The 13,808-nt window shown below is 41.5% G+C and overlaps 1 protein-coding gene across 1 annotated transcript in view; it reads left to right on the plus strand.

Annotated features, from left to right (window-relative positions):
* LOC122809196 overlaps positions 1-13,808 on the plus strand; it is a 640,703-nt gene that overhangs the window by 219,658 nt on the left and 407,237 nt on the right. The window contains exon 4 of the mRNA XM_044080502.1: positions 10,955-11,014. Within this exon, the coding sequence (XP_043936437.1) occupies positions 10,955-11,014 (60 nt within the window). The remainder of the gene's footprint in view (positions 1-10,954; positions 11,015-13,808) is intronic.

The raw sequence follows: 13,808 nt of genomic DNA on the forward strand, positions 1-13,808 counted from the left end.
TCCCTCTGCCTCCCCTCCAGAGGATTTTTCCTTTGGTGAAGTACTTCACTCCATGAGGGAACATTTCAAGTGGCAGGGTCAGGAATTTTCAGACTCTAGGAAAAGGCTACGTACCTTCCTTAAATTACCCCAGCACTGACCTTTAGCTATACCTCCAGTTTTGGATGTCCTGGATGATGTATTCTCTGACTCCAGTGCTTCCCCTGATTCTCTCCCTCCTGCTCCTGTCAAGCCAGACAGATATTACAGGGTCCCTGACACTCACAAGCATATCTTTAAGGCCCATTCTGTGGAATTAGAAACTATTTCATAGGGCCCCAAAGGAGTGGCTGCCTCCTCAGCCAAAAATCCACTGCCTGCTGACAGGGAAGCAAGGTCCCTGGAGAGATGGGGTAAAAAAGTTTATACCTCTTCCACCCTTGCCTTGAGGTCACTTAACTGCCTTTTTCATATGTTTCAGTACCAGGATTTTTTACTGGATGATTTGCAGAAAAAGCTAGCCGCTCCTGAGCCTATAGATAGAAAAGCATTGCAGGATTTGGTTCATAATACCCAGCAGGTTAGCAATCATTTTCTACAGTGTGGTTATGATGCATTGGAGGCTTTATGTAGGGCAGCTATGACAGGGGCTGTTATCCGTAGACATGCTTGGTTAAAAGAACAGCCACTGCCGGATCATGTAAAAGTTAAGCTCTTGGACGCACCTCTGGATAAACAAAAGCTTTTTGGTGCTAATGCTCAGGATGTGTTGAAGTCTATTGAGGAGAAAGCAAAATCAGTACAGACAGTAAAAGATTTCCTCCAGGTTCAGCCACCCAGATTCAGCAGAAATTGGCCTTCAAAGAAATGGTCCTTTCCAGACTCTGACAAGTATCAAAGGGGAAAGAGCAGGCATGCCCGAGGTAGAGGGCAATACCGAGGTTCCTACCGGGACTGTCAATGGCAACCACAAAATCAGAGAAGTGGCACAGGTAGTTCACCTGCACCACAGGGACAACCACAATGACTTACCTTTCACTCCGCCTACCATGGCTCAAAGAGAAGCACCTCTAGGCAGAAAATTATCTTTATTCTCAAAAAACTGGCATATTATAACAAAGGACAATTGGATTCTGGACATAATAGACAGAGGTTACAGATTCCACTTCCATACCTTACCTACAGGACAAGGCATGCCAAACCTGCCACAAAATCAAAGGGCAGAGGCGCTCTTAGAAATCTCAAAGCTGTTACAAATAAAAGCAATAGAGAAGGTTCCTCCTCAGGAACAAGGCCAGGGATTTTACTCAAGACTGTTCCTTGTTCCAAGAAAAGAAAAACAATGGAGGCCTATACTGGACTTGTCCGTTCTAAACACTTTTCTCATTGTGCCAAAATTCAAGATGCTGATGTTACAGCAACTTCTTCTCATGCTGGGCAAGGGGTCTTGGCTGGTTACTCTGGACCTCAAGGAGGCATACCTGCATGTCCCTATCAGACACAGTTGCAGAAGATACCTCAGATTTCTTGCAGGAACAGAGCACTATCAATTCTCAGCATTGCCGTTTGGCTTATCTACTGCGCCCAGAGTATTCACGAAATACCTGGCATCAGTAGTGGCACACTGCAGACTCCAGGGGATTCAAATATACCCTTACCTGGACGACTGCCTTATACAAGCAGACAGCAAACAAACCTTGATAAAACACTTGGATTATGTCATTCAATTGCTGCAGGCTCTGGGATACACAGTCAACATGCAAAAATCAAGACTACTACCATCCCAAGAGATTACTTTTCTAGGAGCAAAACTGGACACACAGCTACAAATGGCTTTTCTCACAGAGGAGAAACAAGAACATTTGACAGATTACTTCAAAAGCCTAGCAAAATTAACCTACTTGACCGCAAGGAAGACCCTGCAGGCCCTGGGGTTCATGGCATCTTGCATTCTGCTAATTCCTCTAGCGAGACTACACATGAGAAAGCTACAATGGTACCTAAAAAGCTTGTGGTCTCAGCACAGCCACAACCTAGAAGACATAATACCACTCATACCATGCCTGCAAAGGGAATTTTTGTGGTGGGCTCAAGCAAGCCACTTAAACGAAGGCATGCCTTTCAATAAAGCTCCAACAAGTCAAACTATTACAACAGACGCCTCGGATCATGGATGGGGGGGCGCACATGGACGGCAGATGCATTCAGGGACAATGGGCTGCCATGGAAATGCATCAACACATAAATCAAAAAGAGATGTTGGCAGTGATACATGCAATAGAAGCCTTCGGAAAATCTCTTCAGCAAGGTCATCTGCTAATACGGACAGACAACACCACTGTCATGTGGTACATAAACAAACAAGGGGGCACTCATTCCTACCCCCTCTGCAGATTAACAATGACTCTCTGGGAAAAGGCCCTGAAAATGAACATCTTCCTGCAATCCCAGTTTGTTCCGGGCAAGGACAATGTTCTGGCAGACAGGTTGAGCAGAGATTTCTTGGATCCACACGAATGGATGTTACACCCACGCATTTTCTCACAAATAACAACTGCATGGGGAAAACCAGATATAGACCTCTTTGCATCTCATCTCAATCATCACCTGGAAAGGTTTTGCACAAGGATACACCATCCTCTAGCTTGGAGAACGGATGCTCTTTCCTTCAGCTGGAATGCCCTAACAATTTATGCATTCCCTCCTCTACCTTTACTCACCAAGGTGTTACTGAAGATCAAGGCAGAACAACCAAGAGGGATCTTGATAGCTCCAGACTGGCCAAGACAACACTGGTATCCACTGCTACTGAGCATAATGCACACAAAACTGTGGCCCTTACCTCAATGGCCTCTGCTTCTGACTCAACACAATTACAGGACCGCTCATCAGAACCTGCAAACCTTGAAGCTGACAGCTTGGAGGGTTCCATGACTGTGGCCCATGACTCCCTCTCCAAGAAAATTCAGGAAATCTTGCTGGAGGCACGCAGACCTTCCACCAGAAAAACCTATTTGGCCAAATGGAAGAGATTTAGCATGTGGAATGTCAACAAGGGTCAGGATGCATCACTGATGAACATACCTCAGATTTTAGAATACTTGGCAGAAATGTTTCATGGTGGCCTCTCATACTCTTCCATCAAAATCCACGCTTCAGCTATCTCAGCACATTACGACTGTGATCCACCTGTGTTCTCGCATCCCTTGCTAAGGCAGTTTCTAAGAGGGATAAAGAATATCAAACCTCCAAGGAAACCACCAATTCCTGCATGGGACCTCAATTACGTCTTAGAAAAATTAACTCTTCCTCCTTTCGAACCAGCAGCATCTTCAGAAATGCAATTTCTCTCTTGGAAAATGGCTTTCCTGTTGGCAGTCACCTCAGCAAGAAGAGTCTCGGAGATACAGGCCCTCATGGCAGTTCCACCTTTTCTCATTTTTCATCAGGACAGAGTTTCTCTTAGGACCACTCCTTCATTCATGCCCAAGGTGATATCCAGAGTGTCTCTAAATCAAGCAATTCACCTGCCAACCTTCTTTCCTAACCCTCAAAATAAGGGGGAAAAACTGTTGCATACTTTAGACATTCACAGGCAACTATGCTACTACTTGGACAGAACAAAGATCACCAGGAAGTCTGACCAACTGTTTGTAGCCTATGCTGCTGGAGCGCAAGGAAAAGCAGTTACCAAACAAACTATTTCAAAATGGATTGGACACTGCATCAGATTTTGTTACTCTTTCCATGGAAAAAGTGTGCCAGCTAATATTAGACCACACTCCACCAGGGCTATGGCCACATCCACAGCTTTTCTAAGAGGAGTGGCTACAAAAGATATTCTAGAGGCTGCCACATGGAGCTCCGTGCATACATTTACCAAACACTACAACCTGCCATTATACTCCACATCCCGAGCAGGCTTTGCTTCGGCAGTCCTGCAGGGCCTTCTAGCTACACCATCTCTTGCTTAGTCCTACCACCCCCAGCTTGGCCATGGTATTCAACCCATATGTCAGGACTGCAGTTGCATTCTTGAAGGACATAGTACAGTTTTGTACCTACCATAAATGTAGCTGTCCGATAGATATGCAACTGCAGTCAGGTTTACCCTCCCTCCTACCCCTCTGTGTTTTCCCTTGGGTCCATTTCCCCCTCATTTCCTATTAGCTGGGGGTATCTGTTATGGTGTATCTGTTTATTACTGTTTTTGCATGTCTGGAATTGTTGTTTTTCCATTCACAAAATTTAGCCTTCCTTGGAGGGCACCTGGCATCTGGGGCAAGAAACACTGAAGAAGATGGCATCGGCTGATGCCTTTATACTCCAGCCGTGCTGACGTCGGAGAGCGAGCGACATCGGCCAACGCCGGACCCAGACTTTGGAATCTGACCGACCGAAGGGCTGCCTGAGGCAGGACAACCCATATGTCAGGACTGCAGTTGCATATCTATCGGACATCTACATTTATGGTAGGTACAAAACTGTACTTTTCTTATCCCTTGTGATACCTATGAAAGTGGGTTTGGCTTTTGAGCCTTGCCTAAAAAAGGCACTATGGGGGTGGCAAGAGCCTTTGCCAATATACGAAAGCCCAGGGGTGACAGGTGCAAGCCGTCCCTAGCGAAGCATCGTGGCTTGTCGAGCATGTCATCCCAGGCTGACAGGCATTGGATCCCCTTTGAATGACACCAATACTTAAGCCAATTGTTGAAATTGATCATCTTGTCTTCATATTGTGGCATCATTCTTGGTGAGGGTAAGATGCTACTCAAGGTCAGGGTCATACCGGCCTGGGCGACATGCTCAGAGAGCTCCTTTATGTCTTTTTTCATGTAGTCCAGGGAGGTACATCTCAAGTCATTCACACCAGCATGGACAATGACTGAGCCATATTTGTACTTGCCTTGGAGTGATCAGAGAGCTTGTGTTATGTGGCGGATCCTAGCGCCCAACAGGCAGCTCACCATGACCTTCTCCTTGTTCAGCCTGGTGAGCGGGACGTCAGTGTGCCTGATGATAGTCACCTATTACAAGTGTATCAGGTGTGTTGTTTAGCCTTAAGGGCTGTGACTGTTTGGCACACTGGCTTTGTGAGCTATGTGTTGCACGTGTTTTGTTTTGGGGTAGCGGTTGCTTGGGTGTCTGCTTTGGAGGTCTCTGTTGCTTAGGCAGATTTTTATTTAGAGCCTCCGAGTATGTTTTTGTGTGTTTATGTGTTTGGTTTGCTGTCGTGGTAGGTCTATGTGAGACTGGAATTGTAGTGAGTGTGGTTTCCTTCTCCTCCTGACTGGTTATGCCAATACTGAGTTGAGAGAGTTTAGCCTCCAGTTTGGTTATATGGTTGCATCTCTCACATGTGTTGGAATTTGCTGGGAGGAGGAGAGGGTTGTCTGTGTACATGAGGCAATTGTAACATTGCCTCAAGATTCCCAGATTCACCAGCTGGACCGGTGAGAAGATTGACAACTGACCTTTGGACATGCTAGAATAGTATTGGGAATTCCTTTATAATTGAAAAAAGGGCCAATGGGGAACAAGGTACTCAAGGGGAGTTTGTGAGGGTATATTGCTTTTAATTTTTTAGTGCTGACTTATATAATTGCTTTAGTGAGCAAGTGCCGAACTTTAGAGTAGGAATATGGTGTTTATTATGAGAAATAGATCAGTTCTAAGGGAAAAAGTGAAGAGCAGACTTTGTGGAGCTGAGAATGGTTTACACCCAATTAAGCGGCATTGCATGATGCTGCTCTATGCGCAAAATCGCGCAAAGCCGCGCTAAAGCGAGTTTTATACAGGGGGGGCTTGAAAGAGCTAGAAAGTGGCCCAAAACGGCCTATAGACTACCAGATTCATGTGCTGGGAACACTCCTCCAGGGATAGTTAGGCTGCTCTAAGCTCCCCACTGCCACTGGTGAACAAAGAAGCCTCCCTTTATCCAAGAAAGGAAATGGGCAACACAGGAACTTTCCAAAAGTCCAGAATACAGCAAAGCCTGTATTTGGACTACCCTAGGTCAGGAAAGACTGGAAACAAGGATAATTTTTTTGTTTTTTGGTTTTTTTTGCAACAAACAGCAGGTAAATGCAATAAATATGTAACACAGGCTAGCGCACTTGAGTGTGTAGCCTCAACAGGTAAATGCAACAGACAGGGCAAACTTTAAAAGTGCAGGTGCAAAAACAACTTTAAACAGTTTAAAACAGTTCAAGAAGCAGAAATACTTGCAGTTTAGCTAGATCAGACAGTCGCCCAGGTAGTAGCAGCAAAAAAAAACACTTTTATCAGGATAGCAGTCGCTGTTTTAGCCTCTCTGCTGCTAGCACCACTCTGCACGACCACGAGGAGCTTGGCTGAGTAGTAACAAGCGCAAAAAACGTGCCAAAGTGGGTTTTATACATGTGAACACCCAAGAACTTTGTACTCTTGACCCTTTCCACTGCCATCTGTTTCATCACTAGAGGTTTGTGTGGTACTTAAGATTTTCTGAAATCAACAATCAACTCCTTTATCTTGCTGACATTCAGTGCTAGATTGTTGCTGTCACACTAGACCAGTAATTGCTCAATCTCTTTCCTGTAGGCCTCCTCCTCTCCATCTTTGACCAGGTCTGTAACAGTAGTGTCATCCACGAAGGTGATGATCCGGTTCGTCTCATGTGTGGCCATGTAGTCATGTGTCAGCAGAGTGAAAAGTAGAGGGCTTAGGACACACCTCTGTGTTACTCCTGTGTTCAGGATGATACTTCCAGAGCTGTTGTCTCCCACACGAACATTTTGAGGCCTTTCAGTGAGGAAGCTCAGAATCCAATTGCATAAATGATAATCTATGTCCAGTTGAAGTAGCTTTGATATCCGATTCTGAGGGATGTCAGTGTTGAAGGCAGAACTGAAATCGATGAATAGCAGTCCTGCATAGCAGTTTTTGCCTTCTAAGTGGGTCAGTGTTTCATGGAGAGCTAGTGAGATGGCATCCCCTGTACTGCGGTTTGTCCTGTATGCAAAGTGCAGTGTGTCCAGTGTCACAGGTAAGATTGAGGCTATATGATCTTGACCAGCCTCTCCAGGCACTTCCTTACCATTGAGGTTAAAGCAACTGGTCAGTAGTCATTCATAGTTGTTGGCTGTGGTTTCTTGGGTAGAGGAATGATAGTCATCTCCTTAAAGCATTTCGGAACACTGGCTAGATGGAGTGAGTTGTTGAAGATGTCAGCGAGTACTGGAGCTAGTTCTGTCGCACATTCCCTTAGTACTCTGTCCATGATGTTGTCAGGTCCAGCTGCTTTCCTCTGGTTGACACGTTTTAGGGTTCTGATGACATCAATTGTATTGAAGATCAGCACCACTGCATCCCTGTCTGCAGGGATTCTGCATGCTGTTGTTTTGTTGTCAGCATCAAACCTACTGAAGAATTTGTTCAGTTGTTTCAGAAACTCGATACTATCATCACAAGAAGCTGATGGAGGCTTGTAGCTGGTGATGGTTTGAATTCCTTTCCATAGTTGCCTGATATCCTTCTGGTCCCTGAAGTGACTTTGGATTTTTCTGCAATAGGATCTTTTCGCCTCTTTGATACCTTTGTTCAGTTTGGCTCTGGCCACACTTAAAGCTTCCATATCTTGGGATTTCAAAGCTGAATTTCTTACTTTTGAGAGGTCATACACCTCACTAGTGAGCCAAGGTTTTTGATTGGCCCGTATGGTGATTAGTTTGGTGTTTGTTACATCCTCCACGCACTTAGAAATGTAAGCTGTGACCGACTCAGTATATGTGTCCAAGTCAACATGGTTGTTTGTCACAGCAGTCTCTCTAAACACTGACCAGTCTGTACAGTCGAAGCAGTCTTGTAAAGCTGAGATTGCTCCCTCAGGCCAGATCCTTATTTGTTTTCTAGTCGGTGTACTGGTTTTCAGTATGGATTTATAAACTGGAACCAGCATGATGGCTAGGTGGTCAGAGCTCCCTAGATGTGGATAAGGTTTTGCTTTATATGCATCTTTGATGTTAGTGTAGACTTTATCCAGTACATTTACCCCCCTTGTGGCAAAGTTTACATGCTGGTGGTTGTGGGATAATACAGTCTTTAGGTTAGCCTGATTGAAGTCTCCTGCAATTACTATTGCATGCTCTGGATTTCTGTTTTGCAGGTCACTTATAGACTGATACAAGGTGGACAGAGCTTCACTGATATTTGCATCAGTTGGGATGTAGACTGCTGTGATGCATACTCCATTGAACTCTCTTGTCAGGTAGAAGGGCCTGCATTTTAGTGACAGAATTTCAATGTTTTCTGAGCAGATGATGATGGCCACTACACAGCTGCTGCATCAGTTGTTATTAACATATATACACACACACCCTCCTCTGGACTTGCCACATAATGATTGAATTCTGTCTGCTCTGAAGAAAGTCATGCCCTCTACATTTATGGTGTTATCACTGATATTTTGGTTAAACCACATTTCAGTAAACACAAATAAATTGCTGTTTCTCACCTTGTTTTGTGATGAGAGTTCCATTCTTGAGTGATCCATCTTATTTTCAAGTGAGTGTACGTTGGCTAGTAGTGTAGAGGGGAGTGCAGGCATGTGAGGGTTTGCCTACAGTCTGACTGAAATTCCTGCTCTGGTGCCCCTTTTCCTCAATCTGGTACATCTTTTCCTTTTTTGTGACTACCAGTTGCCATAAACGTGCAATCTGCTTGAAGTTTGCAATCATCTCCATGTTCCAGCAAAATCATTAGCTGTAGTTGTTCTTATAGTATGTTTGAGCTTACAGGCCTCACTGTAAGAAGCTGATCAAACCCACAGCATAATGAGAATGCAGATCCAATTTTTAACAGATTCTCAGCACTGTAACGTAATCTAACCATGCTTCCTTCCTTCCTTCCTCTTTAACTGCTTTTCTTGAAGTTTCTGGTAAAAAAGAAGAAGACAAAAAAAAACATTTTCCTAATGAGATCTGAAGCAGCTGCTGCCATTAGGTGCCACCCCACCTTTTTTATTATATAAGAATATGTACATTTCTAAGAAGGCACTGTTTTTAAAATTGGGGACCTGGGAAGTAAACAATTTATATTTCAACCCACTTAAGTGGTTGTTTGATTTGCTAGTTGAGTTTACTTGTATTTAATACATTATTTAAAAGGGAATCAGAACAGCTTAATGAAGATCGACATTGTAAACTCCCAGTTAAAGACTAACTATTTTAAAGGGCATTTCTTCTACACTTGTTTCCTTTTGAAAGTTGAATGGTTTCATTAATGAGGAGTTTCAAAGACTGCATTTTGGTAGTTTCTAAAATGGAAACCAAAAAGGAAAAATGTAGAAAAATAGATTGCATGATAACCACTTGTCACTACGGGATATTAAATATACTTCTTTTTTGATGGAGCTTATCTGGTGTGAATAGCACAACCAGTTGATTTTTTCTTGTTGAAGTATTGCAGACATTTATTTGAATAATAAATATGACACATAAGCAGGATATTTAATAAAATGAAAACTTTCAAAAGCTGAGTAGCTTAGGGTTCAGATGGGAACCCAAAATCTCATGTATTGTATGCCCCCTGAAAAAAAAGTTTTTTTTTTTTATTTTATTTATCATTTTGTTGACCGGGAAAGTCCAACTAGGTTCCACAGAGCCTGTTTTCAGCGGAGGCCCGGGGAGAAATGCTCCAGATGCATGTCTTTGGAATGTGGGAGGAAACCGGAGTACCCGGAGGAAACCCACACGAGCACAGGGAGAACATGCAAACTCCACACAGAAGGCACCCCAACCGAGAATCAAACCGGAGAACCTGTTGCTGTGAGGTGACAATGTTAACCACTGCACCACTGTGCCGCTAAGAGTTAATATTGTTCTCTGAAAAGTACGTTTTTGAATATTTCTAATTTAAAAAGGCCTGAAGTAGCTTTGTATAAATAATGCATTTTAAAATGTATTACTTTATAATGGCTTTGAGGTTTGGATGTTTTGCATCCTATCTACAGAGGGAGCAGTTGTGTTGGTGTTTTATTGTCAAGCTAAACATGGTGTTTTAGACTCTGGAAGTGTAGTGATGAAAACTCCAGTGAAACAATTTAGATTCCTATAATGTGCCTTATAGTGGTGAACTCTTTGGGGAAGTATATTTTTAATAGTTATTTATTTATTTTTTTTTTTTTTTTGCTTCATTGAAGCTAATGGTAACATAGGTGTAGGACTTCATACAGCTAGATTTAGCAGTTAAATTGTTCAAAAACATATGATGGAAAATGTTTTAATTTTATAACAGATGTTTGCTTTGTAGAACTTTGACAGAGGCATAATTGCTTCCAAATTATTCTTGCTAGCTTTATAATTAAACATTTCTAAGGCAGCATTTTAGTCTTCTGAAGATAGGAAATATTATGCTTCAAATGCTCAGACTCGAAGTCAGAAGATTGCACTCAGGCACTTTGATGAAATTACTTTTTTGTGCAGGAGGAATTCAGAGAAAAACAGTCATTTTTGGGAATGACTGCTTATATTTGTATGATTTGGATACTCCTGTAGCGTGTCTAGTGCTCCTTTTGTTTTGTTTACCTTCAGTTAAATTTGATTTATTCTAACTCCATATTTAGCATGTAGCATTATCATTATTGCCTATTTATTTGTCTTGGTGAGGATAGTGGTGATAGAAGGCTGACTGGGGCAAACTGTACTTCGGCATGTGCAGGTAAACAAGACATTGCTCATCTGAACTATTACTGTTTTGCAACATAGTATACAAATACTTGTGAAACACTACTGATTTTCTCAGAAAAAAGAAAACATAACACGTTTTAAAGGTAACATTTGCATTCTGTACTTGAAAATGTTTTGAAAGCTAGCGTTACTTGTTACACTAATTGCTGTAACAGTTATTCACAGTCACATACCGCTGTGTGGTATCTGTTTGAATGTTATGAATTCATCTGTGTAATGTAATCGATTATTTTTTTTTTATCTTTCAGGGCTCAATGCCTTGCTTCTAATTTACTGCATTGTAACAGTACTGGGAAGCTCTTTTGCTGGTAAGTAGTTTTACAGAAACTTTCATTCACATTTTGCTACTATTTTCTAAAAAAAGGTCTCTCTAATGCATTCCTAGTCTCATATTTTTAGAACTAAAACAAGAAACTGATGCTAATGTAAGCAACTTGTATAACAGATGTGTAAAGGTTAGGAATATATGCATATGCATTTTATGTAGTATCTATGTGAATTAATAAGGGGTACATTTAGAAGATCAGACTAAACTAATGCTAAAGCACGGAAGATTCAGAATAAAAAAGCTGAAGGCATGGGATATCAAAAATGCATGACAAACAGCTCCTATGCAGAGGGTAACCCCACACTCCCTATTAGTTTTTTATATATATATATATATATATATATATATATATATATATATATATATATATACATATCATCTCTGAAATTGTACTACAGTGTGGAAAGGGTAAACAAATAAGACAGTCCCTGCAGTACTGAGATATCACACAACACACTACTGGCTTTGTAGTTCTAGAAAAGCCAGCTGCAGATGGCTTCAGCATTCCATGGTTCACCTTTTTTGTTTGATATTTCTTTCTTCAGCATTAGTTGATTTGATCTTCTGAATGTATTCCAATAAACAATACCAAACAATACTGATATTGTAACAGTCTGTAATATTTAGTGAGGAAACCAAGCTATCAGCAAAGTAACATACCAGAGGTGTTGTTAGCATTCACATAGTTCATGCAGAGTAACAAACTGAGGGGCTGCATTTCACAAGTAGGACAATATATTAGCTAAATGGTGAACAGTCTGCAGCTGTCTGTCATTTAGCCATATAGTAATGTTGTGAGATGGGATACAGTAAACAATCTCGATGTACTGAAATGTCGAAATTCAGTATGTCGAGACCGAATAGTGGAAAGTGCAGTTAACCGAAACTACACTATGCCTAATCTGCAAATGTCAAATCGCCGCTATCGTGGTGTCGCATTCATGACGTGTGGTGCGGTTTGTGGATTTATCTGGGGTTTCAGGTAAGTGTTATGTGTTTGAGGATAATGGGTAGGAATTTTAGTGTGTGTGAGTGTGTGCAGTGGTATTTGTTGTGTGTTTGTGTGTTTAGTGCGACCTCAGAGTTAGAATATATAAGTAGGGGAGTGTGGGGGTGCAGGTGGGCTTTCCCCCCTGCTTATAGGTAGGCTAAGTGTGTTTATGTGTGTTGTTATGTTTGTTTAGTTAGGTAGGTATATGTGTGTGTGTGTGTGATTATGTCCTGGTTTATGTGTGTGTGTGTGTGTGTGTGTGTGTGTGTGTGTGTGTGTGTGTGTGTGTGTGTGAATGGTCGCGATTGTAGTATTCATGATTGTGGGTTATTGTGTATGTGGATTTTCACCTATACAGTCTCGAAATACTGAAATTCGACATTTCATTATTTTGAGATTGTATAGTGAATCCTGTGAGATGACAGGTGTTAGGCTCTTTTAACTTTGGTCAGTCAGAATTGTACCTATTTTGTGAGTTGTATGTCAAGTTTAAAAAAAAAAAAATAAGTGCTTTACACTAGCAACCATTATATAAATTGCATTATTGGTCATGTGCTCACAGGTTCTTACCAGGCAGGCATCACAAAAGCTAAGCAACTATGTAGACCTAGCCATGCAGCACAGAGCTCAGTATGTGTGTTTGCCTCCACACTCAGTGAAGGCCATACTGCTTCCTTTGGAGTAAATTTGTGGGTACCCATCCAGTCATCAAGGCTGGAGTTGAAGGAGGGTAATGTCTTAAACTGTTTGGTGGAGGATGTCTAGTAGGGTAAGATTTTCCATAATCCATCAGGCCAGGCAAAAACTATCACATAAGAGCCAGTTTGAGACAAAGAAAAGTGAGAAGGTGTTTAGTCTCTCCAAGTAGCTTAAAAAAAACTTATTCCTTTGATTATTTTTAAGCTCAAACATTTTGTTTTTTGTAGTTGGACAAGGTGTTTGGAGTAACAGTTTCCAAGTGGTGCATTTTATTCTAAGACTGGGCAGATAGGAGAGAAATCGAAGGGGATTATGATATCCTTGTACTTGGAGGATATATCCTTGGTAATTAGTTGGCAAGGTAGAAGGATTTCCTAACTGTAACTGGTACATGATAATTGAAGGAGAGTTTATTGTCAATGAAGGTACAGAGATTTCTAATAACTGTGTTGACTTTTAAACAGGGTCCTGTTTATGTAGCAATCAATAAGACAGGCTCATGGTAAGCCCCTCTTGAAGGATATGAGGAGCAGTGGAGGAGTCTCATTTCTCCTTTTTGCACATGGGATCAGAGTGTAACATGAACAGTGACAATCATGTAGAGCATCCTTGTTTTACACATGCTGACGTCCGTGCTTTAATTTGTCACTGTACATTGTTTTATAATGGTGAAATTAACTGTGCATTTAAAATTAGGTTAAAAACATCTAAGAAACATTGCATGTAAGGATTTGACAAGTCCTCTGGCTATGTAGTTTCTTCAATGTCACCAAGGAAACAATGGTGGTTTATAAACCACCATATTAGAAAAAGTTGTTTGGAATGACAGATATAAAAACATTTTGATAGAATATTTGCAGCTTAGGGGAAGTGTATTTATATTAAATTCAACACTGTACCACTTGTTAGTCTTAATGTAACTGGAAAGTATTTTTTAGGATTTGTAATATTTTAGATGTTTATTTGATTTGACTTATTGATTGATTTTAATGTGTCATGTAAGGCATCTGATTTCCTGTTACTTGTTATATGTATTCCTGTTTGCTGTTTGTGATTTTTATCTTCAGTGGAAAGGTTTGCACAG

The sequence above is a fragment of the Protopterus annectens genome, chromosome 8.part0 (assembly GCF_019279795.1).
Source record: "Protopterus annectens isolate FY-2018-M chromosome 8.part0, PAN1.0, whole genome shotgun sequence".
NCBI classification, from domain to species: Eukaryota; Metazoa; Chordata; order Ceratodontiformes; family Protopteridae; genus Protopterus; species Protopterus annectens.